The sequence below is a fragment of the Carassius gibelio genome, chromosome B7, assembly GCF_023724105.1.
Source record: "Carassius gibelio isolate Cgi1373 ecotype wild population from Czech Republic chromosome B7, carGib1.2-hapl.c, whole genome shotgun sequence".
Classification (NCBI taxonomy): Eukaryota; Metazoa; Chordata; class Actinopteri; order Cypriniformes; family Cyprinidae; genus Carassius; species Carassius gibelio.
This window is the reverse complement of record NC_068402.1, coordinates 31,090,615-31,108,037: the sequence shown is the minus strand read 5'-3', so window position 1 is coordinate 31,108,037 and position 17,423 is coordinate 31,090,615. Positions and strand designations below refer to the sequence as shown.

Sequence of the window (17,423 nt, the reverse complement as noted above, 5' to 3'; positions counted from 1 at the left end):
ACTGAATGTACAGTACAGTGAATGTGAAGGGAATTGAGAGTAATGGACAACTATACCTGGCCCACAGGCCCGCTGGGGAGAACATGTCTTGTGCAAATGAGCTCTGATACAGGTAAAGACACACCAGGTGTCCCCCTGTGAAGAAAGCCACCATCACGCACAATGCATTAAATCCAAGATGGCTGATGGGAAAGTGGCAAGCCCACCACGTGCACACTCCAATGAAGAGAAGGAAGTAAAAGGCAGAGAACGCAGAGGGTAAAGTGATTCCTGGAAAGAAAAAGAGATGAATTCAAATCCAATTCACATACACTTTAATATTAGACCTGAAACATTCTCTACACAAGTGCTTCTGTTTTCGAAAGCTTTACCTAACAAGGTGCTCTGAAATGCATCAGAACCTAATTCAGAATATAAAACTAGTTATTTTGCCACAAGAGATGCATTAGCAGAGTTTTACTAAACATAACTTGTGCCCCAAATGAAATGTTATAAGGAAAGCCACAATAGTTGAACATTTTACAATTCTTTTTGAAGTGCACTTTTCGTTGAAATGTTGCGTGTAAACACACTGTTTAGACTATGAAATGGCATGAAGTAATGAGTAAGCAGCTATGGTTAGTTTTCTCTTTTAAGTCAAGTTGTGTAATGCCGAAGCAACAGTTGAGCATGCTAATCTGTCAAAGTGTTTATAGATAGCTGCCTGAATAATAACACATCAACTTTACTGTCACGCACATTTGAAGGCAACAGTGTAATGAGACTCTGCACTTGCAAACTACGCCTTTTTTTTTACTTTCATAGAGTATGTTTCTGGCCATCCCTCAAAAAAATAAAAAAATTAAATAATAATAACAATAAAAATAAAATAAAAAAATAAAAACTAATGATTGCCTCGCAAATCATTATTTCTACTACCAATGAAACATTTGTTGGTGATGGAAAAGTACTTCCCTTTGAAAAAAGTACTGGACATTTTTACACAATCAAATTGCATCTTAAAACTTAAGTTTTGTGTGTGTGTGTGTGTGTGTGTGTGTGTGTGCATGTAAGCATTTGTACATCTAGCTAAATTTATTGGCTTACAATATATAATTCTGCATATCTTATTGTATGTTAAGATGCATATAATTCCTAAATCAAATATAGTATTTAGAATAGATTTTTATATAAAACCCGTATATAAGGTTTAAGACTAATACATGTTCTTGCTCTCATAACTATTGTTGACATATGGACACAATTTATATGCTTGATTTTGACTCTTCCATCTATTCTCTCATCATTTATTGCTTACAATGTCCAACTATTATGCTAAGCCTGTTGATTCTCTCACCAGCTAGTGCTAGTAGTGTGACAGCCAGGATGCGGCCCATGTTCCTGAGGAAGCGCTGTGCCGTGGCACGCAGGCGGGCAGCTAACTGTGCCGCCCTGCTGCTTGAGTAAGGACTCTCCTCATCTTCTGTCTCACTACATGATAACATTCCCTCATCTTCTCCTTCTACATCATCATCATCTTCCGTTTCATCCTCCTAAAAAGAAGAGAACAGAGACATTAAAAATAATTGATTGATGCTGGGATGAAAAAAAATAGGCCACATAAGAATTAAATTTTTAAAATAAATTCATATAGATGTATTTCTATTTCTAACTGTGTTCATTAATCTTTTAAAATGATCAAAGTTCTACTGAAAAGATGTTGAAAAGATATTGATGAACTTTAAAACAAAGACTGAAAACGTTTGAAAGCACTGTAAAAACATATGTACTGTCTGAGAGAAACTGAGAAATAGATACAGTATGAGACAGAAACTGAGATACGTGTTTAGAAAGTGATAAATGTGAACAAAACATCAATGTTTTTACAAGCATGTACTTGTATGCACATGTTAGAGTGTGTTACTCTTGGCTCCTCAGGGTCATAGCAATCATATCTGGCAAGGCCTGCAGAGCCAGACAGGCATGTTTGCAACATGAAGTGTTTTTGGGCAAAAGCTGAAACACTGTTTAAATCAAAAACCTGGTATAGTCAAAGAGGTCTATAATACCTGAAGAGACCAAGGGTATTTTTAGAACTGAACACAAAAGAAGATATTTTGAGGAATGTTGGCAACCAAACAGTTTCTGCTAGCTATTAAAGTGACCATGAAATCATAATGTAAAATACTTATTTTTAAATGGAACACTGCAGTGTTTATTATAAATAATTTATCTGAGAGATTATACTGTATATATTCTCTCTCTCTCTCTCTCTCTCTCTCTCTCTCTCTCTCGCGTGCATGTTTTTTGCCATTGATTGTCCTCGTCGTCATCTTCCTCAATAAATAAAAAATGTCTTCATGCTAGGGTGCCGCCGATGAATCCAGTGGAAACCCCTCACTACTAACTGCAAACTGGCATTCAGATCTGCCTCCATTTTGTTAGCAACGCCCCAACTTACAAAAATCCAATAAATTCCCAAAGGACGAAATCAAGTCCCGCCCTCTAATTTCAAATGCTGTTTCACTTGGATAGACGTCACAGTAGAGAAAAAAAGACAATCAATAGTTAATTTATGCAAGTGAGGATAGCAAAATAAAGTAAACTTTGACATATTATACCCCAAAATAGCAGACTATTAGTAAAACTGATACAAATTTGGGGGACAAAATTTATTCAGACATTTTGACTTGACCATGCTTTGCTTAAGTGTTTTTCTTTAATTGCTAATGTGACCTTTTTACACCACAGACTGAACAAAATTAATAATGTGATAATGTGATAATGTGAGAAATGGTGTCTGAATAAATAATACATTTTGGTTTGACTGTATAAATCTCCAACTATGTGTGTGAACATATACAGCATCTTTAATGCATCTGTTTTGGAGAAGAGCAATTAAAAACATTTACCATTGTTAATAAGAATACAGTTTAGTTTTAGGTCTAACTGCTTTCTCGCCACATCCGAACTACTCCAGTGTTTGATTTCAATCAGATGAGGCCACCTCACTCAGGTAATCTCAAACCGATTATGCCGCTCTAAGCCCAGTCACAGTGTTTATATATGTGTCCAAATTAACTGAACCACATTAACCAGTCAAACCTTGATCCCTTTGTTTGCATAACTTTAGCTTAAAAAAAAAAAGTTTCTAAAATTAAACTCTGAATCTTACAACAAAGCAAAAAAGCTACTTATGTGTTAGAAAGAGTGATAAAAAAGGCAACAATTCTTTTTTTTTTATTTAGATGTTGAACAATAATAACTTTGGCAGCCAATCAGAAAATACAAACTTTATTAAAAAATGGTATAGAATAAGTAATTGGCTTAAATCTTCTTGCTTAACATTAAATATTGGAAAAACTGTTGGAATGTATTTCGCTAAGTCCAATAAAGTTAAAGATATACCTAACATCTATGTTAATGGACAAAAAATTTAAATTGTGACTGAGACAAAATATTTAGGTGTCCATTTGGACCAAACTCTAAGTTTTAAAAAACATATTAAAAGAATGTGCAACTCTATTAAATATAATAACTCTATTTTTAGACACATTAGGAATAGTCTGACAACTGAAGCATCTTTCATGTATTTTAATGCCATGATTTCTCCACACATCACCTACTGTTTATCCTATTTGTCTCAGGCCAATGAGACCACACTCAAACCGCTCAGATCGGTCTATAATCAGGCATTAAAGGTGCTTGACAGGAAAGCCCCTCGCTATCATCACTGTAATATTCTTAGTAAATATAAAATATTAAGTTTTGACTCTCTAATTCGATATACACATTTAAGAAACGTTTTAAAAATTGTTAATAATATTGCTCCACCATCAACGAAAATAATTGTAAAACTTTATTCTGAACAAACGAACCGAACATCCCGCTCCACTTCTCACAGAAATTGTGCTATCCCGAAGAGATCTTCTGCTTTCGCACAGACAGCCTTCTGATTTAAAACCATTAAACATTGGAATCAACTCCCAGACAGTCTAAAGTTGTCTGTAGATCTAAATAATTTCTCTTGAAACTCAAAGAAATACATCCTCGATGTGTCAGCATCAGCAGACTTCAAGTTTACAAATGTAACATTGAGGTAAATATTTTTGACTATGTGGTATATATTTTAGGTTGTGATAGGTTTTTTATTTTTTGTTTAGCTTGTCATTAGACTATCTGATTAGTTTAAAATATTCATTGTTTAACTAATATCGCATGTTTTTGTTAGTTCTACTGACAGTTATTTGTAATGTAATGTTTTAATATTGTGTGCACCTGCCCGGGACTGCAGATGGAAATTAGCATTTGCTAACTCTGGTACAAAACATCTCTTCGTAAGATTCATGTATTTTGTAAATTGTCCCTGACAAATAAACTGAAACTAAATAATTAGTGTATATAACATTATTGTCTATTGGCATGGATGCTAAGATAGACATCATTACAGAGTACTATACCGTAGTAATGAGTCCTGAAACCAAGAAACAAGTTATCTCTTCCATTTCAGTGAGCTTTTGGTTTGGGTTAGGGTTAGGATGTCAAAAGTCTGGATGTTTGAACAATTTATTCTCTGGCATAAAATGCATCAGTAGGACACCGATTGTGATTTTTAAAATCTTGTGTCTTGAAAAATGTGTTAGCTCTGCATTATATCCTTGATGACCACGTCATAACCACAATAACATCATGCTCATTAAGAATGGTCAAGGAACATGCGTTTTCATTTGTCTAGTGTGGACAGAGATCATGAAACGCAGTCTAACTATACCACTTGTAACAATTTTGTTTGAAACGTTGTGTTCACGTTAAAGACGAGCTGATACGTACCTCTCCTGTCTCAGTGCGTGCACTCAATCGCTGTAGCGCGCGGCGCCACTATGCTAGTTTTTAGCTTAACACTGTTAACTACAGGGATTGAGTGCACGCACTGAGACGGGAGAGGTACGTATCAACTCGTCTAAGTTAAGGGAAGAAAAGTGGAATATGGAAAAACGGTGGTGTTTTCCTTTAAGAATATCTAACAATACTTGCAAGAATCAACCAACTGTTGTACGTCACAGAGCCTATTATCTGCAATAATATAAAAGTAAATGGAAAAATCCTATAAACTAGGGTGATGTTAACTTCTGGATTGGTTTACAAAATTAAATGATCCCTTCAGCATTCTACAGTTAATGTTCTTGATGTGAAGGAAACTTTATAACTTTTGAAACAGTTTTTAAATGGGGATACAAAAATTCATTTTAGAATTAAATAACCCTTTAGGCTTTCCAGAGCCTCAACCAGACTGTTCTAATGGATATTGAAGTGGCAAGAGTTTGAAAGTTGCTTGAAATCAGCCAATCAGATTTGACCTTGCCATTTTGGTCAGACTTTCCGTGGGTGAGATTACTAGTCTGGCCACAAGACCGACCATAATCACTGAGGACCAGACGTTATGACAAATGTCAAAAGTCTCACTGTGCAGGACTAACTTTGTTCTCCTTCTTAGTCCATTTGCTCCTTATGCTGATCTTTTGACCCTGAATATAATGTAAAACCAATGTTAGACTCCTTCAAAGACACAGGAAGGTCGGATTCTTCTAGTCTTTTCAAGGCTTTTCAGATCAGTGCATTATCAGTGTTCAGCATTGTCCAGGTCCTCCCTCGTTCCACAGCCTCATGTGACTCTTTTTACACCCTCTCCAACAATAAACATAGAGCCACAATAAGGCATCAGCTGCCCTCTGGATCGATCCATGTTATAAATCTTCAGGCCAATCTAAATCTTAGTGAACTGGCTATATATTCTCAGAAAGAAATCTGCATCACCAGACCAGCACCTGAACAACAGACTGAACAGAAGAATTTATTTTAAAGTGCCCTTATTATGCCATTTCCAATATTGCCTTTCGTGCAGTGTGTATTGTAGCTGTATGTGAATGTAAATGATCTGCAAAGTTGTAAAGCTGAAAGTGCATGATAAATAAAGTTATTGCCTGCATAAAAAAAAAAAAAGCATTTTTGAACTTGCATGCATGTAATCCTATTGTAGGAGACTCCCAAAGCAATATTAGAAACCTGAAAAATATCACAATAGGGGCACTTTAATCAAATGACAGCAATAATTACAACTAAAAACCATGCCGGAAGACCAACAAAACCAGCAGACCAACTAAATTAGATTTGTACCTTGGCTATCTTTTTAAAATATCAAAAAATCTTGGCCTCTGGTGTGCTCATTGTAGCAGCCTGGGAAGCTGTAAATAAAACACTGTTTCCTGATGGAAAAATGTCGGAAGTTGTGTGGTGTTTGACGTTATGAAAATGCCTGTTGTATTCTTAGTAGTTTTTTCCTTCAGTTTATTTTCCCCTTTTTTTCCCAGAGCTTTTCACTACATGCACGTATGGTGTACCTGAATGTTTAGAGTGTATTAAAGATCTTTATTTTGAAGTTTCATAACTTTCATAACTGCCAATTTACCACCCACCAATCACAATGTTACATAGTTTAAATCTTTGTTGTAGATTTGTGCAGTGAGTGAGTGCAGGGACATGTATAAAAGCATTTCATCTGATCGAATTGGCATTAGACTCCAAGTACCATGGCCAAAACAAAACCCATTCACTCAGTCCCTCACTGCAGGCCAGTGCTTTGGAATGATTTGTAATTATGTTGTTCCTATAGTTTACAAGGCAGGTGGTTGCTAGTTGATTATAATGCTACAGTTCAGAAATATCGGCATGAAGCAGTTTTTACACTGTTGCAGAAATCTTTTGGAAATCAGACTGGTAATAGTGAGCAAAACTATTACTACTACTGCTTTTAAGTTTGTAAGTTGTACACCACTTTTTTTTTTTAAGAAAGGCAGCTTAACTATAGTTATCTTTTTTTAAAGTTAGGACTGACAAAGCATGCTTTATCAAGCTTTAACAGTGCAACCGCTGCATTTTACTCATTCTTTTGCACCTGAGGGTAGGAAAGTGTCAAATAGAGGTCAGCTTTGGAGGTATCTGGAAATAATATTTATATAAGCATTATATATAATGTTGAAATGGTTTCTATTGTAAGATTCCAGTAAAACAGACACGCATGCCTGGTTTAGCACTTTGGGCCTCTATCGCTAATTGATCTTAAAAAGATCCTATTTTTCTCTGCTGACACACAGCGTGCCAGCCAGCCAGTGTTTGTTGAAGTTGTTGCCTTGGCAACAGCAGCAGGAAGTTGTCAGACTCTAGGCTGCTGTACAGTGCTGGAATGGTGCAAAGAGTCAAATGGAAAAATCACAGGGTGGAGATCAAAAAGTAAAAACTTTCACTATATGGAAAATATTGCAAAAGAAATAAACATTTTATGACATGAGACAATGTAATGGTTAAAAGTATGTTTTATTGTTACTATTTTCTACTTAGATATGTATCAAGCATTGAAGTTCAAGCTTTCAACTAAAAATGTTATTTCAGTCTGGTTTGAATTAGAAGTGATGCATCTTCTAATAGTTTTATTCTTTCTGAAACCAGCAACTAAACATATTTTCTGAATATTCCTAAAAAATGTTGAAGCACCATTTACACTACTAGTCTTTTTGAATCTGCATTCACATCAATTATCAAATAAGCCTAGCCTATAGTACAAATGAGATTGTCTGAATAAAATGTATGTGATGTTTCCTGTGCAAAAGCCACTACAAGGGTGTTTATATTGTATGTAGTTCTCAAGGTTTTTATGTTCTGCTTACTAAGTCAAACAAGCACATCTACAAGTTTCTATGATATTATGTTATTTAGAAAAAAAGAAAGAAAGAAAGAAAGAAAGAAAGAAAGAAAGAAAGAAAGAAAGAAAGAAAAAGAAAAATATCCCTTTTCCAATCTCTTGACTCAACCTGATCACTTACAAAATGAATAGCTCTGATTCAATCAGTAAGACTATATGAGCAATAGTCATAGTGATGCTGGGTAATGTTCCAATTCCATTTGAACTTTTTGTTCTTTTTAACTCTTGTTGCTATGTTTGTGAGCATTCACCATCATAATACCATTCAAAACTAAAATGCTTTGACTTTATTTGCCATGTGACCTTGTGGTCAGGGCTACAGGTTTTGACAGCATATTTTTGACAGAGAGAGAGAGAGAGAGAATTAGTTTTAATGTTTTTTAGGGATATTCCATAGATGATTTTTATAAACTGTTTTCCTCATGGGGAGCAAAAATGTCCATAGGTCACACATACAGGCACAAACTATTTATTTCAATCCAAAATAAAACTTTTGGGCCATGAACTTTTGTGTACACACAGTCAAAATAAGTGACCACATATATACCCAAGATATACCTCTGTGGCACTTTGGGCTTGGCAACATTAGTCTTGCGAGGCATTTTTATGTAATGTCTGGATGATATAACATACACTTAGACAGGAAGGTACCATCTGACCAACTTATAAAACGAGGAACCACAATTGTACATGACCTAAATAGACAGGTAGTTCTCAAATTGATGATACCACAATAATATGGTAGCATGGTGCATGTATACTTTGTGGTCATAATTTACCTTCATCTTAAACTACTAAGTACAGAATATTTTATGGATGTAAGACTCAGCAGTAAGGCAGAACATGCAGTTGATCCTGAGGATATCTCATTTGCTTGCCAAAGCTTCAGTTAATTAAATTAAAAAGAAAAATGTAAATTAATTTAAAAAAAGAAAAGCAGCAATTTGAAACCCCAAAATGTGTGTGTCATTGCTATTTGCGCAATATTATGTATGGTTTATATGTCCAAACATTTTTGGGACCACTGTATCATAAGATCTTTTTTTAGAAGAAAAAGAACCTTGTCATATTGTGAACCTTTTTAAAAAAAAAAAAAAAAAAAGGTTTTGCCTCCAAAGCGCTCGTTGTATCAGTTGGGATGCATGCTAACAACTATTTGCCTCCCAGAAGAATGATAAAATCCCTGAATCACACAACTTATATAGCAATCAGCCAGTGAAACAGCAGTCTGTGAATTACATAAGCACTGAAGCAGTCAGAGAATCGACTGAGGGGCGGGCTGTGTGAGGCTCAGACTAAACAAGCATTACTCACCAGTGTCTCATAATAAGCTGCTCAAACATAACAATAGATCATCAGTAGGCCTGGTCTATGCCCAGCTCACCTCCTGGAGAAGTGTAGACATTTGAGGCATGGATCCCTCCTCTCTCTTCTTCAACAGACGGTTACACAGTATCAGGGTAATTAGAGTGATGATGAAGATCCCAAGATCTGGTGTCAGGATCCACACCATGCTCCAAGGATCTTCCAGAGGAAGCCTGCAGGAGCGACCGCAAACTCAGTAGTTAAATGATATATCTGAGCAATACGGTGTTATACATACTAGACAATGCAGGCTTTAATCCTTTTCATGAAGAAAAGAAAACAGAGCTTGAAAATGTAGCCTTTTATCTAAAAATAAAATACAAAGTAATACAATATAATGCAATAAAATACATTAATACAATATGTTAAATAAATATCAAAAAAGAAATATTAAAACAAATAAAATAAATGCCACATGTAACATAACACTTGAATATGGTACAGAATAGGGCTCAAAAATGTAGCCTTTCATCTAAAAATAAAATTAATAAAAGCTTTAAAAATTTAATAACAATCTCAACTGCTTCATGTCCCTGCACTCACTGTTTTACTGAAGTAAACAAAAAACAAATGTAAACTATGATATCACCCTGACTATGAGCCATGCAAAAAGCCATAAAATCATGTGTTTTCTGTAAGACTGCTTTGCGAAAAAAAATACATTCATAAATATTGGGTATCACAAGTTCATGGAATTTTAACATATAACATGGCTGCATGAAATAAACAAAATATGTTAAATATGTTTTGGTAATAAGACAACTGTCTTAAATGGCCTTAACTGTTTCCACATTGGTTTGAACTTTGTGATCTAGCTCTGATCAGTTTCAAATAGGTCAACATGGTGCCCCACGTATACATGCTCTCATTCTCTGCATTCTCTACATACCTGGACACTCCGACATGTCTTGATAAAGTCTCCCATGTGCTGCCTACAGAGAGAGCAAGAGAGTGGTTTTTATACTGAGGATAAAATGAATCACACTACTGGACATTGTCAAGTAGGACATAAAGACGAGCCAACCGCAAGTGCCTTTGCAAAGCTACCGAAACATTTCCATGAGCCACTGAACTCTCCTTTGGCAGAGTCAGCCAAAGGCTACAAGCCCTTGAAGTCTTTGCAGTCAGCCTGGCGACTCCTTAAAGATACAAGGTCTCAGAAATGATTCATCATTCATTGGTCTTTCTGGACAATTTGGGAAGGGAAGACAAACATAACGTCCAAACCTCAAATAAGAGCAGCTAATAACTGAGGCTTTTCAAATGGATTACAGTACTTAATTACTTAATCCCGTGTGATACATAAGGCTGCTATATATCATGTCATTTGTGATTTTGAACAACGAATTACATTCCTATCAGATAAGTGGAACTTTCAGATTGTGATTTAAGTTTCAACAGATCTCTTTCATCTGATTTCATAAGTACTTTACTGTTAGTAATAGCGAAAAGGTTTACAATTGGCTGACCAGACGTGTTTTGGAACCACCAAAAGATTTAAATCCAGGAATGTGAATTTCAAATTTAGTTGTTTTAATAAGGGACACATTTGAGATTGAAGCTGTATATATAGCTGTAAAGTACGTGTCTATATAGGTCACATGACAATATATATGTTTACATGGACAACTTCTTTTTCAGTCTGAATGAAATCACTCTGATGGATGAATCTGAACATGAATGCAAAAGTGTTTACATGAATGCAAAAAAATAATGATGAGGTTGATGTGTATGTTTATATTCCACAATCTTTTGACATTTGCACACTGTACTGCACAAATACGAGTTTCCCATTGATTCAAGACAAGCATGCTAGTCCTCCTCCTAATTATTTTTTTTTTATTTTTTATAATTCATTTTCTGTTTTAAAAAGCAGACATAATTAATGATTTCAGGTCCTAATTAGGAGACGATTAGCACACAAAGCCATATTTTGCCATATTGCTTATATTTATCAAGCAGTAAAAATGCTGCTTCCTGCGCCAAAACAAGGCATCTGTGAGATGTGTGAATACAAGAACTGGTGGGACAGCATTTGTCCTGTGCATTTCACAGACAACTTTTTTACATTTCACTTATGATTTAACAACTACAGATTGTTCAGCATAGGCAGAGCATGTATAAGGCTGGGTTAGTTTTAGCCTTCCCCTGGCATCAGCGTGTTGGGGCAAAAATGCTACTAAACTGGACGAAAATGCTCCTGTGCAAACAAATTAAATCTATTACATCTGTTCTTAACAAAATGTAAATGATTAGAGTGTCGATTGTGGCATTAAATTAAGAACTGCTTATGTTGCACCATATTTCATTTTAGGTGTTTTTTACAGTGTTGCGCATTATAATCAATCACATGCGATTCTGTTGAGCTTAGGAATGCACTGGCCAATCAGAGGCGCTCAGATGTGTCATACCTGAAACTCAGTTTTGAGTGCGCACAAGTTCGCTGACTGAATTCCACTCATTCTCTCATCATAAGCAACAAGTAAGAGATTCATTTCACAGCGTAGACAGCTTCAGTGATTAAAATGATAGTTTCGTTTTTTGACAGTGCTTAAACTGAAATGATATGTCACTGTCTGTATAATAATGTATTCACTGCTTGAATAACCTTGGAAAGGAAACATTTTATTATTATCAATTTCTAATGTTTTTATTAAACTGTAATCACGTTAAATACAAATTCAGTCCCATTAAACATATTTTATTAGCCCAAGCTGCATCCATGTCTGGTTAATGCCTAAAAAGATGGGTTTATGATGTTTGTAGTTAATAGATTTGTCTGCTTTAGCCTTACCCTGGAGTTGGTTCACCCTCTTCCTATGTTGTTCAGTGTTTTTGAACATTTTGAACATATTAACTGGTCAGCTACCTACTGATCAGCCTGCCTAGACCAACTACTAACCATTTAGTTTTAAAACAACTTGACAACATTGTGTTTTTCTCTTTTTTTTTCTTTTTTTTTTTTTTATGAAAGAATGCATCCTCTTTGTAAATGCTGCTTAATTATACTTAATGGAGAAGAATGCACTCTATGATTGTACATGCACTTGAAACAAGTCAGACTTACAGTTGTGTCCCAGTGCATTATCAAGGCTGGGGACGGTATGCAGGCAGATCTGGAAGCTGACATGCGCCAAGAGGAAAATCAGACTGGTGCTGAAAAGGGCCTTGATGTAACGTCCAGTGTGTCCTGTGGAATGGAGTAGAAAACACGAGAAAGTTGAAGGTTGGCACAAATAGTATAAAAAATAAATAAATAATTAATTAATCTTTGTTAATGAAGGTTGATAATTAGTTTATTTCTTGGACAACTTAAATGATGGTCAATGTTACAACAAACCTATACAATTTGTGTTCAAAATGTATCCAGTTTTACCTCAAAATAAACCAGTGATTTACAGTTTATTTACGTTTTAACTTCATTAAAACGTCATTTTAATAAAAAAATTTAAAATCATGATTAAAAAGTCAATGTGTCAACTACCCATTGGTTGTCATAACAATAGCTTTACAGGCTTTTGTAGAAACTCTCGTAAGACTTAATTGCAACATTTACATTGCAGCCACCCAAAGATGGGATTTCTAACAATGTTTTTCCAACAACGCAGCAGTATAGGAGCAAAATGAGCACATGTGTGAGCGTTTAACTTTTGCGAGAATTAGGAAAATGCAAAAGCAGACCCAGCTATTCTAATCATGGCAGGACTGTCAAAATACTCCTTTTTTTGTAGCTAAAAAAAAATTCTGCCAAAGCATTAAATGGGTAAAGATCATTGGGGATGTCCTCTGGAGATACAGCTGGTCATTGTTAAAGTAGAGCTTTTTGTTTTAAACAGAGTTTTGACTTTGTAGCAAATAAGCAAGGACTGGTTTTCAAACCCATTTGGGCTGAACTCAAGCCTTCAGTTGAGAAGGCATCTACAGTGTGGAGAATTGTGGGAACAAAGACTTCTTTTTCACAGAGCACATTACTTTAAATACATAAATAGAAGAAATATAAAGAAGCTTTATAGGAGAGTATGATTAGGTTAAATTATTGCTGCTTGCTAAGGCGTCACTATTGTTATTGCTCATACTGTGCTAAAGCTCACATCTACCATTGGCACGTAACTTATTCGACACCTTTTGTGCCACTAACATGAATGATACCTCAAATTTTGCGGCTTACTGAACAAACATGTCCAAACATTTCCTTCTATTTCTTCTTTTTTTTCCCAAGCAAGTATCTAACTGTAGATACTACTAAACATATGCTGTGGCAGATCTGTTAGTTTGCAGATCTATTACTACAATACTTAGTCCTCACATATACAGTATTTTGACATATTCATTTCAGAAATGAGCCCCATAACAAAATTAGCGTTCCTAGAACTTTTATCTAACCTGTGAATAAATTACATACAAAAAAGCAAGCAAAGACCCTCCCCTTTTAAGCTGTCAATCACTTCAGAAAAGCACAATCTTCCACAGTTCTGCACTCCATAGTAATTACCAAAACAATGTTCCTCTGCAACTATGTAGTTAACGCTAAGTGATAAAAAATTTAACTTTAAAGTGAAAATGAGAAATGTAGCTATAAAACTAAACTGTAAAACGTTTTGTTGTCCGACATTCAAACAAAGTTCTAAATGTTTAGAAAGCTACAAGCACAGCTCTCCACTAGCCATATCATTTCATTCATATCCTTAACAACAAACGGCCAAACTAAAATGTAAGACTTAGGGTTAGGGTTTTTCATGAACCATAAGCATGAATAGTAATAGTGCCTTAGTAAGCACTCTTATAGGAAGAAAAAAAGGAAAGCTGCACAGTCGACAATTACAGCCTGAAATGTGTACCACCTGAGGTCTGTGGTTGTACTTTACTGTAACACACTGATGGAAATACACCGCTGCATAATGTAACCTGTAAAATAAAGGTTTTACTGGACAGACAGCAGATGGTACATCCAGTTATTCTGCTTAATACAAACTGTACTTCAATTTCCAGTGAGTATGTGAATACAGATAGAATCGCAGCAGAAGTGTTCTGGCTGGACGAGGTGAATGAGGACACCTGGGTAAGAATGAACACTCTGGACACACAAAGAGGCCTCTGCAAAGCTTTATTTGTCTTTCCAGTTTGTCTAGGCATTTTCTCTGGTTTGTTTCCAGCGAGATTCAATGAAAGGCCACTTCAGCGCCTGCCACAGATAGCAGCACCACTATTTACCTCTAACCTGCGACACACTATAGCAAAAGTGTGAAATCTGTGGGGCTATTATGAGAATTTCTGCAGAACTAGATGACTGTGATGTCTTGTGTTTGGACACGTGTAGCCATGATTGTTTTAACAAAAATCAGGGCTCTAGAGCACTTGACACAGCTCCATAGACCCCAAAAATGGTGTAGAGTTACTGAGTGACTATGGAAAGAATTACAGCCAGCCTTACCAAACCAAGCAAGAGATTTTACACATCAGCTGTGGGATATTTTTTACCCAATTTTTAAGGTCATCCTGTAGTTATACACACTGTTTATTTTGGCGTATCCCTACAATCAAATACACAATTTAAGCAGAGACAACTGGATTTTTAGTATTCTCAATGTTAAATAAAAACCCTTTCAAACTGGTCTGGCAAATCTTCACACTTGGCTCAGCTGGAGCGTTTGTTTCAGAAACTGGATGTGTTCTGATTGTTTAGGCATAGTGGATCAACACTAAAATAATCGTTCCAAGATTGCCTGAATGAGATGATCTCAGGCCTGATTACACAAACTCTGGAGTGGTTCAGTTGTGTTTAGAAAGCAATCCACCCCAATGCACCAACAAACCAAACTTTATATTATTAGCATTATTCATTTATTTTTTGCCATTTTTGCGATAGGAAAGTTATAAGACAGGAACCTAAACTTTATTTAAGCAAGTCCAGTTATCCTTTAATCAAAATAATAATAACAAGCTTGCATTATTGTCTTATTTCTGTACATTTTTCAGAAACAAAAATTTTAACCTGAGAGGGAGAAATGCAATATTAGCTAATACAAATCCATAATTCAGAGTCCAAACAAATTAATAAATGTGTTCAAGTGTCCTGCCACTATTTTGCAGAGAATTATGTTGTAAAATGAGAAGGAATGGCCCGACCATATAGAGCACCAGAACATCCAAAAAGAAAGAAAGGTTCTGTGATGAGGCCCATTAATATAATACAATATTTAATTAATACAATATTTAATATTTCATTTATTCACATCCTACACTTGTGTCAAATTGTTCACTTCCAAAACACACAAGAGCGACATGGCTACACAAGTGATCCAACATCTTGTTTACATGTACATGTATAGCACACGGGATGAATGTAACGTTTCTATAGAGGTTTAATAATGCTATTAAACAAGTATATGTAATACTGCATATAATAATGTATATATTGGAGCACATATTTTTGCTAGTCCCCATAATGCCTGATTTCACCAGTAGATTAGATTTAAATAAATTTCCATTGAAATAATTTTAGTGCATGCAATCAATGATGATGAATAAATACATTGATACTTGCTCGATATATTATAAGGAAAATATGATCCTTTTAGCCATGCATTTTAAAAGGCTTAATCTGGAGGCCTTCGGTGGCTTTGTGTCGCATCAACATGAATTTTTATTCTTGTTAAATCATAGTATTTAAACAAGACTCTAACTCAATTTTTTTTTATTTTAAACTTGAATTATATCCCAGATTGTGTGGCTTGTTGGGGAGAAGTATGCTATCACTTTTGTAAGTGCACGCCGATAAAGCTCTAAGTTCACAGTGCACATTATGACCAAAAATACATATAAGAGAAAGTTTATGTTTATCTAAAGCATCATTTATCACACAGTTTATATTTCCTCAAATGTTATATACAAGTTAATGGAACCACATTACTTGAACACAAATAATGCTTGGCAATGATAAACTACTCTTCCCAAGAGTATCACAAGCTTCCTGTGGTTAAGGAAGTGAATGCTGGTACAAAGAGTGCAGCTTACATAAGTCTCTGAAGTAACTGGTGAGACTAGAACCCGGGGTTCTGACCCTGGCAGCTGGGGGCACGTGGCAGACACAACCCAGAGAGAGCTGCTGCTTTCCGGAATTTTCCTATCCCACATACAGCAGTGGGAAAGCATGCGGAAAGTCTCATCACCCCCACATACCAGTGTGCACTTGTTTGGAAAATGTAGAATAACAAGGACATTAATAATTAAACAACTTTTAATAATCTTCAATGAAAAAAGATCAAGGACCAACATAATATATTTAATGTTGGATAAAAACAAATCTATCTAGAGCAAGAATTATGGTATCCAACAAGGAATTAATTATATAGACTATATAAATTGCATAGAATGGCTAACAATAATTTAAGTGAATCAATAAGTTTTGACCTCAGATGATGCTAACCCTGAAACAACATACAGAACTACCAAATTTTGCTATAAGTTTGATCATATGATAATTGCTGTTACTGGTGTTCATCGTTTGATTACGTCTTTGATTTTTCCCTAGATTTCTTTCATATGTACATTAACTAACAGTCACCACTTATAAGCTACTACTAGATATTGTAGAAGCGTAATTTTCTGTAAAGTTGCTTTGCAACGATTTGTATTGTAAAGAGTGCTATACAAATAAACCTAAATTAAATTGAAGAATTTGATGACTGCTATGTTCATTATTACATCCAACAATAGAATATCTCATTCACTTACGAGTCATTCTTGTCTACATCTGCCCCGGCTACTGTAAATCAAGCTATTGCAGGAGGGGCCTGTTTTTGTGACGTCACACAGACAGACATCTGAGATCGGCTTGATTTGAGAAAGGGGTAACAATTTTAGTAGATAAAAAACCTGGTTAGATTTTTATCATTATAGGGTGGTTGTGTACACACCCTGCCAACACACATTTCCGTTCAAACAACTTGTTTAAGTGCATATAGCATCCTATGACCCCTTTAAGGAAACTGTGACTGCAGATGTGAAATTGACCTAAGATTAACATTTCATAGTGGTGATGTACATTTTCCTACAGCCATCTTCCTCTCCTAAGCCTCTGATTGTTCACAACTGGCTTGGCCTTCCCGGATTTCCCAGCCACAGAATGTGCAGCTAATCCACAGTAGAAAAAAAAGCAAGATGGTTTTCATTAAAACCATTAATACTGTTCAACGTCAGGTTTTGTTTTGCTGTGGCTGGCAGTTGCAGGGATTTTTTTCTGAGTGGGAATTCTCTCAGTGCCAGCTTATTCCTTATGAAAAAGCCTGCAGATGACCGTCATTTGAGTCACATCTTCCCAGAG

General features: G+C 35.5%; 1 protein-coding gene across 2 annotated transcripts in view; it reads right to left on the bottom strand.

Moving 5' to 3' along the window:
• The window catches only part of piezo1 (piezo-type mechanosensitive ion channel component 1), a 96,205-nt gene that overhangs the window by 31,749 nt on the left and 47,033 nt on the right, over positions 1-17,423 (bottom strand). For both annotated transcript variants that reach the window (XM_052560402.1, XM_052560403.1), the window contains exons 3-7: positions 12,168-12,290; positions 9,990-10,032; positions 9,120-9,273; positions 1,337-1,532; positions 57-270 (exon numbers count right to left, since the gene is read on the bottom strand). In XM_052560402.1, the coding sequence (XP_052416362.1) occupies positions 57-270; positions 1,337-1,532; positions 9,120-9,273; positions 9,990-10,032; positions 12,168-12,290 (730 nt within the window). The remainder of the gene's footprint in view (positions 1-56; positions 271-1,336; positions 1,533-9,119; positions 9,274-9,989; positions 10,033-12,167; positions 12,291-17,423) is intronic.